At 46.4% G+C, this 18,448-nt stretch overlaps 1 protein-coding gene across 1 annotated transcript in view; it reads right to left on the bottom strand.

Annotated features, from left to right (window-relative positions):
• Positions 1-11,957: 11,957 nt before the first annotated feature.
• Positions 11,958-18,448, bottom strand: part of C7H2orf76 (chromosome 7 C2orf76 homolog) — a 50,935-nt gene continuing 44,444 nt past the window's right edge. The window contains exon 5 of the mRNA XM_068195284.1: positions 11,958-12,303. Coding sequence (XP_068051385.1) covers positions 12,242-12,303 — 62 coding nt within the window. The 3' untranslated portion in view covers positions 11,958-12,241. The remainder of the gene's footprint in view (positions 12,304-18,448) is intronic.

An 18,448-nucleotide genomic window follows, 5' to 3' on the forward strand; every position in this document is an offset into this window, starting at 1 on the left:
CTGTGACAGCCTTTCACACACTTGACACAGTTGCCACCTTGCTTCCCTGGTCAGTCCACACTCCAGATGCTCAGTCTATTCCACATTTCTTCATCACTTTTTTTTCCCTAGAGTTCTGTTCATTCCCACTACTCCCCCTGGACTTTCTCTGATGGTTCACATCTTTTCTCATCTGAATAGCATTCTGGTCTACTCATGCAATTCACAATTTGCCACTATTTGGACTTCTCAGCCTCTCCTCCAGCCTGCCAGCTGTCACCATGTGCTTGTAAGTTTAATAAGTGTTCCCCATCCCATCATCAGTTCCTTCACTAAGTAGTACCATACCCAGGTGCATGTGCTGGCTGTCACTTATCCCTGTATCATGTGAGTGTTGCATGGTTTGGTAGCTGCCAGGAAGCTTTGTGATGCATTGGCACCCTTTTGTGCAGAGTGCTAGGCAAAATCAGAAATGAAAGATGGATCCCATCCCAAGAAATTAACAATCTATTTTTTTTTAACCCCAAAGGGATATGCCAGCTCCTTCCTTATCACACTTTGCATCTGGGGAAATGAGACCATTCATTCTGCACACTTGTTTTATCACAAAAATGAGATGATCACTTCTCTCTATAAGTCCCAAAAAGGAAGTTATTACCAGCATTATCAAGAGCCACATCTAAGGCTTGGTTTTAACTGCATTAAGCCTTGCTTAAGTCTAAAAGACTTTGGCTGTCTGCACCCCTCTTGCTGTCTGCTCACTCACTGCCTGCTCCACTCGGATGCGAGTCAGGCAGCTCCTGGGTTTTCAAACCTGACTGCTCCCAGTCTGAGTGACACATCTTATGGTGACACAACTGCTGCAGGGTCTGCAGGAATTGTCTGAAAGCCAAGAGCTCTGTCCAAAGGAAGGAAAAATGGCAAGGATGTAGTTATGTGAAATGAATGAGTAAAATGCATCAACTCCCAGGCTGCAAGGCAAAGTAACTGAGAACGTGGCATTTTGCACCGCTTCTGTTGTGCAGAGTAGACCAACTTTTAGAAGTGCTAAATCATGGCAGTGGTTGTGGCAAGCAATGAGACTTCATCTTATTTGATGGAGTTTTGATCTGCACAGGCCATTACCAAGGTAAAGTATTCCAGCCAGAAAGTCTGACTGTGTGCTTGCAAAGCACCTGTGACAGCAAAAGGGGGCTCTGCTGTTGCTTGTGGAGCTGAAGAGTTAGTAACAACTCCTGTTGTTTATACGTGCAAAACATTTGGAATTAAGCATAGATCTGTGCTCTATTTAAGTGTACTTTTAATTACTTTTGATTAGGATAAAGAGGGTAATTTTTTTTTACAAATTCTCAGGATATTCAGAACAGCTGGAAATTAAAGCAATTCTTTGGATCCCAGGTTATTTAGTGTGAACTTCAACATTTCTGAAAAGAAGAGAAAAGAGAAAAGAGAAAAGAGAAAAAGAGAAAAGAGAAAAGAGAAAAGAGAAAAGAGAAAAGAGAAAAGAGAAAAGAGAAAAGAGAAAAGAGAAAAGAGGAGAGGAGAGGAGAGGAGAGGAGAGGAGAGGAGAGGAGAGGAGAGGAGAGGAGAGAAGATGGGTTTATCATCTTTATCATGGAATCACAGCAAGGTTATCATTTTTAATCATGGAGGAGCCTCACTACAGCCAGGGATGTAGCCCAGACAGGCTGGTTTTGCAGCCCTGAGGCTCCATACAGGATCTCCCACCACCACACTGCCCAAGCAGATCCATGCTGATGGAATTGGGAAGCAGGCATGGATGCTAGTGATTTACTGGGAGTGCAGGAGGCTGCTTGTTTTAATATATGGCACATATGGCATGAATGTGTTAATGGAATTTATACTGTAAAAAAATTATGTCCACACAAAGTATGGAATTACTTGGGTAGGATTTATGCAACAGGCATAAAATCCAATGGAAACATTCTAACCTTTCTGAGGCTTATTAAGTTTCCTTTATATTTATGGAAATGTCTTAATATATGCAAGGTGAATGTCAGAAAAAAAAATACTATAGATTTAGTCAAAACCCAGCTCTTGTTATTTATAAACTTTCACAGCTCTATTCTGCTCTTGTTTACATCAGGAGTAAAATTACTTTAAGTCACTGGGCCCAATCCCAAATCATCTGCATGACTCTGTTGAATGGGCACCAGCACTGTGGTGGTATCAGTTGATCCCAAAGTGATGCTAAGAATGAGCAAGAGAATGTGAAGCTATAAATGTCATTAAGGACATAAAAAAATTTGCAATTTTCCTGCTTACCTTTGTTGTATATGTTACATTAAATATACATCAAAGTAACACTCTTCCATCCTTGCCTGCCTGCTAGGAGGAAGATGCAGGGCTCCCTGAGGCCTCCCTGAGCCCCCCAGGACAAGGATAGTTTTTACTCCTTGGTGGTGAGGAGGATATTTATCCAGGTTACTAAAAAAGAGATGACATTTGAATAACCACATTGTCTGTCCATCAGGGGGAAAGGCCCATATCACAGCTTCAACCAAACTGTGACAATGTCTTTCAAAAATTACCTTCCTACAAGTGTCATGAAAATCAGAGAGGCACAAATCAGTGTTCTGGTGAGAGGAGACAGAATGTCCCCGAGGGTTACACCATCTCTGGCAGGACAGGCCAACCAAGGAGGCCACTTTCAGCCACCAGCAGTGTCACACACAAGGTGGTGTTTGCAGTGCAGAGGGAGGAGGTGGATGGAGGGAGAAAAATGTGCAAATCCACTGAAAAACAGGCTTCTGTTCTTCATCAGTCTACACATCTTACTCAGTGCATCTAAATCCCGCACAGATTTCATCCTGTACTTTTCCCCAGCTGTAGCACTGAAGCGTTTTAATTTCTTACAGACACTAATGAATGCAACCTCAAAACACCCCCTGAGGTCAGCTGGGGTTACTAACTGGAGGTGACAATAAATAAGCTCCAGCAAACCTTGCTCTGGTGGTTTCCAACACCACCTCAATCTGCTTCAACTTCTCCCCAAAGTTCTGCTGCATGGCTGGCAGAGAAGAGCTGGGGCTGGCTGAATTGCCCCTGGCTTCCCAGCCTGCATCCCAAAACCAGACAGAACAGCACCAACCAAGGCTGGCATCTTGGAAAAGAAACTTGTACATCATCCCAAATCCCAGCATGTAATGCTAATGCAGGAGGAAATCAAATGGCACCAGGCAGAGAGTCTCTGGCCTTTGGAGACCTTGCCCCTGGAAATGAGTTTGAAGTGAAGCACTGTGTCTTTTCCTCTGATTTTTAAAAGCCAAGGATTTTTAAATCTTCCTGATGAGGAACTGTCCTAGTTCCATGAGTCAGGGAGAGTTCAGGATGGGGGCACATCACAGGCAGGGGAATTGGAGTTCTAGAGCTCAGATTTTGCCACTCTGGATGATGATGAGCTAAATGCTGTGCATCCTGCTGGAGAACCAGCCCTAGAGAAGGCTGGTTCAGGCTTTGTCAGTGGTTCTGCCTCACACTGAGGTCTGTCACCTACACCAAATCTAACCCCCATCTCTCATTTAGCACTTTAAACACCGCACTCCACACAGCTCCCTACAACAGCAACCCAGCAAGGTCCATCCCTCACCCTGGGAACGTGAAGTGCCCCAGGAGACACTCCCCAGGCTGTGCCCAGCATCCCAGTGGGATGGGCAGGAGCAGGGTCAGTAAAGGTGTCTCCTATCACCCTCAGCACTCAGAGGCTCTGCTGGCTGCTGGCAGAAGCCCTCGGGGAGGGAGCTACTGTCTGTCTCTCTGTGATGTTCCTGGGACTGAGATTTTTCAGCCTTATCACTTCACCCAGTCTGGGGTTGTAAATGAGGGTGATACCACCTGGAGAGCATCCCTGCTGCCAAACTTGGAGCTTCCACTCCAAAGCATGGAGTTTCTCCTAGGCAAAACATCCATAGCAACTTCTATAATGTGGATTCATTATCTGCATTTCTCTAAATTTATTCCCAAGAATAACTATATTCTCTGAACTGAAAATTTGCATTGATACCTGTAAGCAAATATAAAATTACCATGTTTGTACCAACTCCAGGCTGAAAAACTTCCATCAAAAGAGCTAATGTTTAGTAAAGTTATAATCCAGTGAAAACCTTAATCTTACCATGTTCCGACATCTTAACTAGACATCACAGTCTGTATTACTTAGAAGAGGGTAAGCTTAATTTCTACATCACTCTGTATCATAGAGAAATCTGAAAACAATGTTCATATTTCATTTTTTCTTCACTCCACTGAAACTCCCTTTCAAATCAAATCAATGTTAGCTGAAAATAGTGCTTTGCCACAAAAAAAGCACATTCAGATTTGTTCTGCTTCCACCATTTCAATTATACTTTTCACAATTATTTTGAATGACACCCTGCAAATCCTACCTTGTCCTACAAAACTGCATCAGCATCTCCCATCTCTCTGAACTCATCTGTTCTCCCTTTGCCATTATCTCATCAAACTCTGCAACATGGTCATCTCTGACTCTTCTATAATGCACACTGACCCAGAATAAACAGAGGGAAAAATATTAGAAAATGTGATTCTTTTAACTGGGATCTTACATGAACTCTCTAAATGGTGTCTGATGCAGTGCATATGCAGATCTGACTTTGAAAGTGTCATTTAGGGGAAATCCCTGGAGGATTCTCATCCTCTGACTCTGCCAGCACTGGCAGAATCTCACTACAAACACATTTAAACAAATGGGAGGGCAGGATAGCTTTTAAAATTCCCTTTCAGGACTTCTGCAAAAGCTGTGTTTGCCTGCTCAACAGATATAAAAATGGAAAAGGAGAGGGTGGAAAATGTAATATGTGATTTGTCTGCCTCACTAAACAGTTTTAATTGTTTGTGGGTTGCAGCTGGCATGGTGGTACAGCCCCACATGGGGATGGAAGGGGCTTTTTGCTCCAGATGCAGCATCACTGAGCCTGCAGAGCCACCACAAAATCCCACCTCAATTCCTCTCCCCATTAACAGCAAAATATGTAGAGCAAATGTGCTGGAAGGATATAGTGGGCTTTTCTTGTTGATCTGATAGAGCACTTGTGGATAACACAATGTAAAATAGAAGTTCAGCTGTTACAAGGGTGTGAGATCAGGTCCTCACTTCAAGTCCATCTTGTCCCCGCTGCTCTGCTCCCAGACCCATTTGATGTCTTGCTTGCTTGCTGACACCCAGGTGGAGTGTGGAGACCTCTTGGCTGGTTTCAGTACCATCCTTGTTATTCATCACACAGACTTTGAGACCTTAGGCAGTGTTTGACAGGACACAAAGCCAAGGCAGGGATTGCCTCAGTTAAGGCAAGGACCGTGATGCTTCATTGACCACTTTAGTTCCACGAGGTAAGGCTCAGCCCCACAGGCAGGCACACACAAGACAGGGCTGGGACAAAACTGACAGGAGGATCCTCAGGAGGAAAGGTCCAAAAGTTTTATGGTCCAAGTCCCCCTGTGTTTTTGCCTCCTGGTTGTCAGTGAGGGGCCTGAGGGGCAAGGAGCACACAAAACACTGCTGCAGGTGAGAGGGAGCTGGGCACAGGCAAACACAATCCACCGGCAGTGCTTGCAAGATGCCACAGAGAGACAGAATCCTGCTGTGGAGCCCGCACTGGAGAAGCTCTCCTGGACTCGAACATTGTTTTAAGCAAGCAAAAACTCTGTATGGCTGCTCAGGAGAGCGTGACGTGTCCGAAGGCTGGCAGCAGCACCGGCCGCACGTCACAGCACGTCCGTACACGGAGCCGCTCCAGGCTCCCTTTGAGCGACAGCTCTGCAGTGAGAGCTGAGCTGCACAACCTGTCCTCAACACAGATACAAAAACAGAAACAAAGCACTTCAGATTTGTCATTGCCTTTTCTTCGTCTCTGCCTTGCACTTTGCTTTAGCACAGCAATATCTCCAGGGTCTCCTGATAAACCTCCCTGGAAAGCTGTGACTCCTGCACCACGGCTGTTCTCACCCAGTGTCCCCACTGCAGGGATCCTGGCCCCAAATCCTCCTCTCCTTCTCCCTAGTGCCCGTAGGAGTTGTGAGCCTTAAATCAATGCTGACTTAAATGTTTTAATTACCCTTAGGGAGTTCTTACTCCTAGTTTTATTAATTCATGACAATTTGGGACTCTTTGCATATTAGCATCAGCGCTGCTTTACGCAGTGGCCATCGGAGGTTGAACTTGTCACAGATGCATCCCCGTGGCATACCAGTAATCCTTTTCCAAGTTAATTGGCCTGGGTGTGCTGCACACACCATTGCATAAAGCTCTGGTTTTACTTCTCTGGCAGGGTCAGCCAGAAGCTGGCTTTGCTCCTGGGCTGATGTCCCCACTCATGGGCCCCCCCGAGCCCATGTCAGACACCCCATCACACTGTCACCAAGCCAGCCAGCACAGCAGGCAGCCTGCAGGGCTGGGTATCAGCATGAGTGCACACAACTAAAAATAGTCCAGAAGCAGTGAAACCAGGGCGTCCACCTGGATACCAAGGAAGTGACCTTCCTCCTTCCAGGGATCACATGCAACCAGTGTCTCTGCAGAGTGAGAGAGAAGGAGGATAATTCAGAGCACCCACAACACTGCTGTGCTCTGGGGGAACATCTTTCTCAGTCACTTGTAGACAGACTCAGACACCAAGCCTTTAAATCAGGAGCTTAGCATCACACAGCATGAATATTCTGTATGGTTTTTTTTCCTGTGTCCACCACTTGTTATGCAGTAAACAATTTTACTATGTAGCTCATACTAAAGAAAAAAAGTTTTATACAAAAATAGAGTCAGAACACATCTTTACACATCTCAGGCTGTTCTGCATGATAAATTTGGCTGGCTGAACCTCCACCTCCAGCTACAGAGACCCCAGCCTTGCTGCTGGGTCTCCTGGGGTTTGACCAGAGGAACTGCATCCCAGCTGGGGTGGGCTAACAGGGTTGTCACTCCCCAGTGAGACTCCACTGGTATTACACATGCTGAATACTGTACTTTGACATCACACTCCACTTCCTCGGCATCTCCAAATCCATATAGTACCAGGCAAGCTGATTTAAGCTTTTAAGTGTCTGACTGAAATGGTTTCCTCCTCCCTTCCTGGAGGAGGCAGCTTTGCTCCCCATATAAAGGCACAAAATGGTATATTTGAAACACACTAAAGCACATCTAGAGGTGAACTGCATATTATCCTATAAATTGGGAATTAACGATTCTTAAATTCTAACCCAATAGCAAAAAGACAGCAAATCCATGAAGAGATGCATCCTCTTTTCTGTTTCTGAATGCATTATGCTTGCTTAAACCCCAGGCAGTGCCTGGTAAACACCCCAGCTGTGTTTCCAGTGGCATCAGCATGTACAGTGCTCATGCAAACACACAGAGCTGGGCTCCCCAAAGCTCCAGGTATCTGCACAAGGACTGACCAACTCCCCTGCCACTTGGCCAAGCAGCAGCATGGCCTGATGAGCTTGCCACAGCCAAGAAGGGAAGGGAAGAGCTGCACTACAGCCCTGTCTAGGGCTGCATTGCATCCCTTCCATTCTGAACCCACGAGACCTTGGGTGAATGCCCTGGTCCCCGTCCGTGCTGTGAGACCCAGCGCAGGAGCCGAGAGCCGTAAGGGCTGTTTCAGTCACTCCGTGCTCGTGATGCTCAGCCATGGGGATCCTGAGTGGCACAGGTTAATGGGCTGCCCACATTTCTCAATCCTCATGAGCAAACACTGCCAGAATGATTACTAGCCCCTGACAAAGGTCATGCTCTATCAGGGCTCTACGCTCATTGCATCGGGATGTGTTTTCCTTACACTTGCATGCAGCTGCTGAAGCTCCATTATTTTCATGCATTTTATTTCTGACACAGCTTTTTTGTTGGTAAAACCCAGGGGTTGGTGCTGAGGAGAGGAGAGGAGAGGAGAGGAGAGGAGAGGAGAGGAGAGGAGAGGAGAGGAGCACTGGGAATGGGAATTAATCAGTGTACTGAGTGGTTTCAGTTCACAACAGGTAATTAATACAATCGAGAGGAAAAACAATCTTTCAAAATGGAAAGCAAAGTTGAAGGAATGAGTGTTTTTAAATTACAGCCTGTAAAGCCCAGTGCTGGACTGCCAGCATATCTCAGGGACCAGGACAGCTCCTCTCATACTCATGCAGCTCCACCTAACCTGCTGCTGACCTCACCTTCCCCATTATCATTTTTCCAATAATCTCCATTTTGTCCCTTATCACTTTCCTCTTAAGTTTCTTCCCTGTCCTTTCATGCTATTTTTCCCTCCCCTGGCTGCAGGATGTGATGTTTCTCCCTCTCTGCCTGCTCTCCACCAGCAGCAGAGCTGTTTGTGTGGAGTGCTGGTGACATATTGTGGCTGGGCTGGTTAATCACACATACTCCCAAGAGCTATCAAAGCTGGTTGGATTGGAGCTCTGAGCAAACACCAAATACTCATACTGCCCCCCAAAATCTACACAAGCCAGGGGGGTGCTCTGGGCTCAGCCCTTCTGCCTGCTGTGGTTTAGGGTTGAAGTCTGAAGGGTTTTACACCACTAATATATAATTACATACATGCATGGAGTATTATTTAACACACAATCTTGACTTCAAAAATATTGTGATTCAAGCTTGAACTTGATGATATTTGCATATAAATATAGACCCTGGCTTCGTGTTTAAACTGTGTATCACTGAACAGTTTGGTGAGGCCAGCCTCTTAGTGCTCTCTTAGGCACTACAAGTAAGATAATTGTTTAACTGGCATCATTACACTGATTTAAGGCAAGAGGAATTCCTGCATGCTAAAGCATATGCAAAAATTGCAAGCTAGTTATTTATTAGTTGTTATAAATTGTTCAAGCCCGCCTTTATAAATTTTACAAACCGAGAGCCTAAATATACCTCATATCAGCAGGTGGAGGGTGGTGACAGCACCTGCAAGTGCTTCCAGCAGATCATATTCAGGCTACAGAATAGCTGCACAGTGGTAGCCAGAAAATATTCAAGTCCTTCCTTGTGCCCCCACGCCAAATGACGTTTCAGAAATGAGACACCAAGTAATTTAAATACTGTCAGTTTATACAGCATCTCAGTTATCCTTTAATAGTATAGTTACTGTTTTATCAGAAGAGAGTGATGTCTAATCACGTCAGGATTTTCTTAAGTAATTCTGCCTCTGGGTAAAGAATATTTTTTTTACAGCAGCAGTGGATCTATATGGCTTTAAGAGGCAGATTCTTCTAACACTCAGGGCCTGGCTTAGAGGAGGCTCCTGAACTGATTCTGTCAAGAAGTGTTTGCATTTTCTTCAGGGCAAGTTAGAAAAGGGAAAAAACCTAAATGCGTTTTGACATTTGTATTTGGAGTGTTATCTGTCAAATATGCCAGGACTAGATCACAAATTTCCTCAAGATTGTCGTGGGTCTCCCACCTATCAATAGCAATCTGGAGCTCACACAGGATGCAGGCAGAAAGGCACCCTGATAGAGTGCAATGACAGATTTCACATTAGGATGGAAGAGGAACAGGGAGCAGCCAATGGCATCTTCAAAACTGCACATGGGTCCTCTCAGTAAGTGAGGTCTGACAGGGCAGTTTGCAAAAACCAGAGAGGAAACAGAAACCAGAAAGCTGCCCAGGGCCAGGGTTGCACTACCTGGAGCTGATCAGTGGCTGATCACCACATGAGTCCTCATCCCTTCTCATCCCTTATGTTTTCTGATGCTCTGGGCAAAATTACTCTGTAGGAAGTCTTGACCTTTCACTTCCTATTTATATGTTATTTTGGAGCAAATCTTCCAGTCCCCTCTACTCTGAAAGCAGCTAGAGGCATAGGGACTATGCAGAGAAAGTCAAGAAATGCCACCAGGGCTGAGGGATGCTGAGGAGCAGAGAGGCCCCAGGATGGGCATCCCCACCTCCTTCAGAGCCACAGTCCTGGGAAGGGCTGCAGCACTGGCCTGGGTACCAGCTCCAGCAGGACAAACAGCACTCATGCAGGACATCCAAGAACAGCCTTGCACGTGCCTGTTCAACACCAGTGGCAGCAGAGGACAGAGGGTGCTTAGATTTTACACTGCTTCACCTATTTAGTCCTGCAGGTTGGTTATTGATTCTACAGCTGACATTACACAAAAGCCCCAATGGCCATGGGGACACGACCATTTAGGACAATTTCTGGTACTCCAGCACATCAAATCAGACCTTTTCAAGGTGATCTGCCAGCTCTGCCCCTCCATCACACAGCACATTGGCTGCTTCCAAAGCACCCTGTTCTAATATTCTGGTTTAATACCATACAGAGAAGAGATCAGCAGGTCCCAATATCATATGAAATTATAATCCACTCTGTGCTGGTTGCATTCTTAGGTTTAATGCATTGGCACTGCTGGCTAAACTGAGGCACCACGGGTTGTATTAGCTGCCCTGATTGGTGGATGAGGAATGCACAAACTGGTGGCACATCGTACTCCAACATTAGAGCAAAAATGCCAGTGAAATGTAATGCTGTGTAGAGATGTGAGCTGTTCCCAGGTGTATTAATAGTCAGGCTGAACTGGGGGGAAATGGTGTTGGTCTGTTTGCTGCTGAATATTCTTGAAATCTTGTGTGGTAAAGTGATGCTGGTCTGTTTGACCACAGGTGATGTTATCCTTAGCAAGGGCATGCTTGTCCCAAAGTTTTTCAAGGATCATCAATACCCTAAGTCCTGCTACAGGTGCTGTCAGCTATTTTATTATGGATGTTTAATCACTGGTGGGTGAATTACCCCTGGTCTTCTCCCAACACCAGCAGAATCTGTAGAAGAATCTGATTTTCATCCCAGACAGTGAGCTCCCCTGTAGCTTTGATTTCCATAAGGTTATCCCTGCACCAAGAACACCTTTCAGTCACATCCAGGCAGACAGGCATAGGCTTCAGCATTTTCCTTCTCTCATAGTGAATCCTTCTCCAGAGCCAGGGCAGAGCCCACAGGATATTATTTGGCAGTGGACTGCATTTTCCCAGGGTTTGAGATGTTGCTTGCAATGCAACATTGCAGGAGGCACCACGACCCCCTGTGCCATGTGACGTGGAGCCTTTTGCATCTTCCTTCTCTCAAGGTTTCTGGGGAAGAAGCTCTACAAAGCACAATTCTTAAAAGTAATTGATGCTGAGCACCAGCCTTTCCTTTCCTCCCATTTTCATTACAACCTGGTCCCGGTTGCTCCTGTCCCCACAGCTTCTAACTGCACACAAACACTAAGTTTTTGTAATTCCTCCCCTCCAATGGGCAGATGTATTAATCACTGACACAGTGAACAGGAATCATTTGCCATCACAAGACTGATGGAGTCCACAGAGACCAGGTGGGACAGCGGGTGGCACGCAGAATGACTCTTAATATAGCTGCCATCTATTTCACAGCATTTGTAGATTAGAATATGCTACATACCTGCATCATTTACTAAATTTAAGGGAGTTTCAATACCCATGTTTTTGCTGTAATTCCACTATCCTATCAAAACCTAATATCTTCTGAATCCTATATCACTGCTGACATAAACAGCTCCTGTTTCTCCATTCAAAAGAGGAAAAAATAACACATCAATAATAGGGAATATAAAAGTTAGATTTATTTTTTTAGTATGATCAGGATTTCAGAGCCAGGATATAGAAATGGATGCAAGTGTTCTGGCATGGCCCTATTACCTATGCTGCTGTGGAAGCATCATTGCACAGCAGAATAGAAACATAGAAACACTTCCTTATTTTATTTATTTTGGAATCAAAGGGGTTTACAGGCACATTAACCCCTAGGAATAAAATGTACATGGCAGTAAGGGCAGTTTAGCAGGAGCAGCTCTGGAGAGGAGCAGGGACACTCACTGGAGCAATAAAGCCAGACTGGCCTTGGGCAGGAGCAGCCCAAGCTCTGGAACTCGGCCCTGGAATTACACTCAGTGCTCCTGCTCCACAAAGGCTCTCAGCTCATCCCCCAGCCAGCCCTGCACCTCCCAGGACTGCCCCAACATCAGCCCAGCATTGGCTTCCCAGCTCACCCAAAGAGACCTGGGAGATGTGTGCTGGCCTCCAGAGAGATGTGTCAGTGGTGGGGAGTGCACAACAGCCTAAAAGAAAAATCAGGGCCAGGGCTGCACATTTTAGGACTCCTCACTGTCACTGAACCCAAATACCATCTTCTCCCAGCTGCAGCAACGGCTCCATGCCCAAGATCCCAAGAGCATGACTGATCCTATAACTTCAGGAGCTCCTTTCCACAGATCATGAGCCAGGCTGAAAACCATGCTGACCACCATGAATGCTCCGCGTGTCCTTCTGTCCACCTGCAAATAAACACAGTGCAAGTTCCCTTTAAATATTAAATAATGCAAATAAGACAATTCCAGAAGACCTCGGCAAGATCATCCCAGGACATGCCATAACTACCTCTAGTGCCTTACTAATGGGTCAGAAAAATATTTAAATCATGTGTTAGATTTCTCACTAGCTACTTGCAATGCAGATCAGTGGGAAACCTGGGGTCTGCAGCCCATCAGGAAGATACCAAAAAGCCAAAAAGCACTGAGTTTTTTCCTGATAATGAAGAGCAGGAAGAGACACCATAGGGGATATCACCACTGAGCTGAGCTGGGGACTCACAGAGCTACTTCAGCATCAGCTTGAAAATACATTAAAGCCCTTCCTCTTGATGGACACATTTGCAGTATAAATAGTTGTGTCCTCTTTATTTCACTCTGAGGTTTAATTAATATATAAATCAAACACTTATAAAACTCACAAATGCTTGGGAAGATGTAAAATTTAATTAGTTTGCCCACACAACTCCATATGTCAACTGTTAGCTCAATTACTCTTTGCCATGAAATACTGACTGCACTTTCCCATATTACTAATTTCCCTCTATCTCAAGTCATGCTTAATCAACACCCTGAACTCAACACACACACATTTGTGCTAAATTAAATATTCAGCACAAGGAGCAAGAGCCTCTTTAATGAAACCACAGCTGGATTTTGCTCAGAAATGAGATCCTTGTGCAATATTAGGGCAGAGGATATCTGGGGTAATCCCTGGGGTGTGGGGCAGGTCTGCTCTGGGATGTGCTCCAAGACCAGCTTGCAGGACATGCACTACCCCACTCATGTTCTTCCATGGAGAACTGGAGGAAATACATCCCTGCCTGTTTCCTTGGGATGGAGCAGATGCTGGTGGGGCAGGGACTGGAGGAGGTGAGGGAGGCTGGGAATGAAGCCCACGGCAGGGATGGGCGAGGAGGGGCTGACAGTGGGTGCACTGTGATCAGCTCAGGTGTGTGGTGTCAAAGTGCAGGTGTGCAGCAGCTAAAGATGGGGCCAAACCACCACTGTACCCATTAAATATGCATTAAAAGCACACTCAGGTCAGCCCCCAGTTGTGCAGTGACAGCCAGTACAAATGAGCACTGACGCTGCATTTATTCCTATTTCAATATCCTCAAGAGACAACAAAATGTCAAAATTATCATCTGGAAAGAGTCCAACAAATTGTCCATCCTCCTGAATCCCCTCCCTCTCCCCCTCCCCACCCCCAGGATGAGGGCTCTGATAGCCCCTTGGCTATCTGTGCCACGCCATGCCAGTGTGCCCGCAGCTCTCTCCTGGCCAGCCATGCCACAGGGTGACACGGGAGTGACCTTGGCTGGCTCATCCACTGCGCCCAGCACGCCCAGCTGCTCCCAGCACACAGCCAGGCAGTGGCCTCCCATGGGCTCCCAGATGACCCATCCCACAGAGGATGGATCCTGCCCTGCCTGTGGGGAGCAGGGGGACACGGCCATAATGGTGTCACTGTGGCCAGTGGGACTGTTCAGTGAGAAGAAGGTTGCTGGTGGCTGGAAATGCTGTGGCAGAGGGTGCAGCAGCCAACTGGAAATTAAAAAAGCTGCAGGGGGATGCACTAAACCATTTTGCTGCTTTGAGGAGAACTCCCTTGGAATAAAGATGCTTATAACTCTACAAAATTGCTGTAAATTAAGCTCTTATTTTTCCCATTTGTGCTACTTGCCAGTATATAATTTTCCCGATTGTGCTGTGAATACAGATTATTCATTTCCCCTAAAACTATTTTCTTGCTGATTTTGCTTCCAGGAGTTGGTGTGGGAGCACAGCCTGGACATGAGCACTGTGCATGAGCTGCCAGCACTGCCTGCCCCTGGGCTTCTGCTGAGAACCACTTGCACCAGGCTTTGACAATCCTGGAAACACTCCTTCCACTGTCCTTCCTGAGGAAAGGGTCCACCTGTCACTGGCCCCTTGTTTGCTCCCAGGGTTTGTGTTTTGTTTCCCTCCCTGTTAGGCAGGAGCTGTAAACCTTGCTACCAGACCTGAGATGATGCTGGGAGGCTCTAAGACTTGGATCAAGATTTACCATCCATAGCTCAAATCTCCCCTAAGCCCATTAAGGGCCCCATTTCCCTGTGACCATCTCAAAAAAATGGCAATTTCTATGGTAAAAACACTTTGAGGGTGGAGTTGGGGATTTTTAATGAACTATCCTATATAAGCAGAGCTGGAACCCATTATACTGGAACCCATATTATAGAAAATAATTTTAATCCTTGAACTTTTTTCTTCAGGCAATCAGTGTGTTTCTTTAATTCAAATTAGATCTTCATATTCAAGTCTCATTCTAGTTAATCATATTTTTCAATTAAATTCAATTGTCTGTGATCTCCCTAACTTCCAATGCTTCCCTGCATCTCTAATACAGGCAAATTTTGCATTTGTTCCTTTTACTTTCCTTTTTTTTTTTTTCCCAAGCTGGTAACATTTTGCTTAACAAAACCAGTTTCCAGCAATGGGATCAGAGCAGAGCAATGGTTTGGTCTGATCATGTTTGCATTGCCCATAAGACGAGTGATGGCTACTAAAACAACACTGCTGGGAGGGAAAACATGTTTTTTACAGGCCACCTGCCTCTGCTTGATGTCAGGATGCTCGTGCTCCCCATGGTCAGGGAGGAAACTCAGAGTCACAGGGCAGCAAGCCTGGGACAGGCTCCTGCATCAGCAGGTGGAGGTGGAAAACCTTGTGGTTAGAGGTCCAGGAACATCCCTCTGCTTTTTTAAATATCCCTTCAAAACACAGCCTTTATGCATTTGCCCCTTCCAAAGGGAGAAAAGGAAGTGCTCCATGGAAAGCACGGTGTTAAACATGGGTTACAAGTACCTGAGAGAGCTCAGAGCAAGCCAGGCTGCTGATTTCGTGTCTGATATTCAGTGCATTGCAGCTCAGCACTCCAGACACAGGAGCACAGCTCACTGTCCCCATACTGGACCCAAACCCATACCCCCTGCAAGCCATGCACCAACTCTGAAGTCCCATGAGGCTTCTGCAGTCAGACAGTACCTCCTGGACAGGATGGGGACACCTGGGCAAAACCAGGGCCATTCAACAGACAGGGAAAGCAGCTGACAAAAGGAAGGAGAATTTTTAGGACAGTTTCTGCATATCTGTGAAGCACCCAGGGGGCAGAAGAACCACCTTGGTGGGGAAGCTGACACTCATCAAGAAAACAGTTGGCAGTGGGCAGACTTCAGACAACACTTGCTAAAGAGGTCATAGAAGAGAAAATCACAGAATGGTTTGGGTCGGATGGGACTTTAAAGATCATATTGTTCCAATCCCCTTGCCATGGGCAGGGACACCTTCCACTAGACCAGGTGGCTCAGAGCCCCATCCAGCCTGCCCTGAACACTTCCAGTGATGGAGCATCTACCACTTCTTCAGGCAATCTGTTCCAGTGCCTCAACACCCTCACAGTAAAGAATTTCTTCCTAATATCTAATCCAAACCTACCCCATTTCAGGATAAAGACAGGAAAGCAGCAGCAGCCCAAGGATAAACCTCTGCACATGGAGGTGATGTGTATTATCAGCTACATCTTTACCTGGCCAGTTCTCTGACACAAGAGGGCAAAAAGCACTCCTGTCCTGCCCAGTAGCACGAGACCTGGCATTTGCAGGGAAAATGCTCCTGTGGGATTTACTCAGTTATTGCTTTAGGGGTGTTTTGCCGCTTTCATGCTATAGCAAAGTCTGGCTATTTCACCATCAGTGTAATCATGATGCTTTCAGTGCTTCTGGAAAGGTTACAGGAACCAGAGGACCAGAGATCAGGTGAGAATTTCAGTTTCCACTGCCTTTTTTAAATACTAATAAAATACTAATAAATGCTGGTTATGGTCAAAAAGCCAGAAACAGCCCCCAAGTGTATTTTGAAGACAGAAAGACAGCAGGCAAAGAAAAAAAGACCCCCAGTTTTATTATTTTCTATAATCAGACTATAATTGGAGAGCAGACGCTGTCTGTAGCACACCGCCATTGGGGATCTGGTTTTCTAATAAGAAATCCATGAGGGAATTAGATGCTGTTTCAGTGGTGTTCTGGCTGATTTAAGGGATGCACCTGGAGCCAGAATTCATGCCTTCAGTTGCTGTACTTCACCAAAAGCAAAAAATGTTGGCGCCACTTGTAAATCCCTGCAAAAACTGGGTCTGCAGTGGCAACAGTGAGAGTCCCTTAATTATAGCAGTGCTTTTGAGAGCCGTGACAATTAGGAGTTCCCTGTGTTCTGGAAATCAAAGTGGTTTCTATTCTCTTCTTTAATTAATCCAGGCTTTTATCTGTGAAAGTGGAGATGAATTAAGGTTCTGCTCTAGGCAAAGGGCAATGATGCTTGTGCAGTCCCTGGCAGGGTGAAGCCACTGGACCCCCAGGACCTGGGTGACACTGCAGCATCCCTGGCCTCCAGTTCTTGATATTTTGGGGGATGAAGGGGAAAGACTAGAGGGTGACATGCCTCAAGCAGGACTCACCACAGCATGCACGTATCAGGAGAGACCTGCTGCATGGGGGTGTGCAGCTGTGTATCCATGGCAGGGACACACTGCCTGCCTGCAGGAATTCAGCAGATAACAGACACCAGCGTTTATCACTTTCCCACATGGGAAAGGGTGAGTCAAGCTGCGCAAAAATCACAAGATTGGTATAAAATCATGATTTTTTTTTTTTCTGTTCAAAGGAAATTATTGTTATAGGTCGTCTTATTCCACCCTGGGAAGGATTGGTTTTGGGAGGTTTTCTAGGGCTGGGAAATCACACTGAAAGTCCATGTGACTCCTAGAAGATGACAACAGCAGTATGGGATTTGTGGTAAAACCATGAATGCCTCCATGAACGTGAACTGCACATGCATGGGTGGCAGAGAGAGGTTTCCAGCTGTACGTAAAGCCTCCAGCTGATGGGATGACCTCAGTGCTCAAAACAGGAGCATCTGTCACCCACCAGAGCAGAAGGTAGCACAATGCAATTAACCCATACAGCTAATTAATCAAATCCAGCCCCGACAATGTTATCAAGGAGCCGCCTGGAAATTATTCTACATGTCAAAGTCTATTTTTAGATCAAATAAATCCAGACCCATCCTGAACAAACTGTGCTCCAGTTTGGGGCATCTCCACACTTCATCATTTCCCTGCAGAGAATTCTGCTGCAAGTACCCAAACCACGGGCTCGGCTCTAGAGCCGTGCCCCAGAGCAGCTTTGTGTTGGATTGAAGAGTTTTCTCAGAGAAAAACTGAATTTCCACATCCACCTTCCTTGACTTTTGGTCCGTTTTCTCCTTTTCCTGCTAGGTGGCGCCTGCATGACAGGCGGAGACGAGCCCCAGCAGGGAGCATCTCTACCAGGTTTCCCCCGTGAAGGGCCGATAAATGACATTTTCCCCGAAAAGCCAGGCGGTTGAGAAAGCGAGAACCTGCCGGGAGCTGATTAGTAGCAGGAAGCCCTTTTCTGGTAGCGCCACGTTAACTGCGCTTCCCCAGGGGCGCTGCCAGACCCCCAGGAGGGAGGGGGATAATGGGGGCATCCAGAAGATGCATCCAGCATAGCCCAGGTGCGCACAAGCCCTGTATGGACACTTCCAGCCCAGACATCCAACTGAGAACCCTGGCAAGCACGGTTCTGGCAAGGAGGATGCCAGGGCTGAAGTGTCTGGCACGGCTGTGCAGTCACCCACATTCAGCCACAGCTCACCTCAAAAGCTTAGTCAAAAAAACAGGCATTTCATTCTGGATCACCAGCAGGAGACATGCAACCGATGGCATGACTGGGGTGCCGACAGACCAGACTCGGCCACCATTGCCCCTACACAGCTTTCAGATGGGAGAAGGGCTCTGGGGTCCAGCCCACCCCTCCCTACTCTGGGAGGGACACAGCAGTGCTTTGTCATGCCTGGAAACTGCCCCCAGGCTGCTTCTCTCTGCCTGCTCCCTCCTGGCAGTTCCATGAGCTGTCAGGTGTCAGCATCACTCTCAGTCCTTCTGGGTAACCCCAGAGAGGTCGAGTGACAGCATGAGCTACCACTTCTTCACCCAACAAAGACACTGCATGCCCAGATCTGACTTTACAGAGCCATCACAGCTGCCCAC

This window comes from Anomalospiza imberbis, chromosome 7, assembly GCF_031753505.1.
Source record: "Anomalospiza imberbis isolate Cuckoo-Finch-1a 21T00152 chromosome 7, ASM3175350v1, whole genome shotgun sequence".
Taxonomy (NCBI): domain Eukaryota; kingdom Metazoa; phylum Chordata; class Aves; order Passeriformes; family Viduidae; genus Anomalospiza; species Anomalospiza imberbis.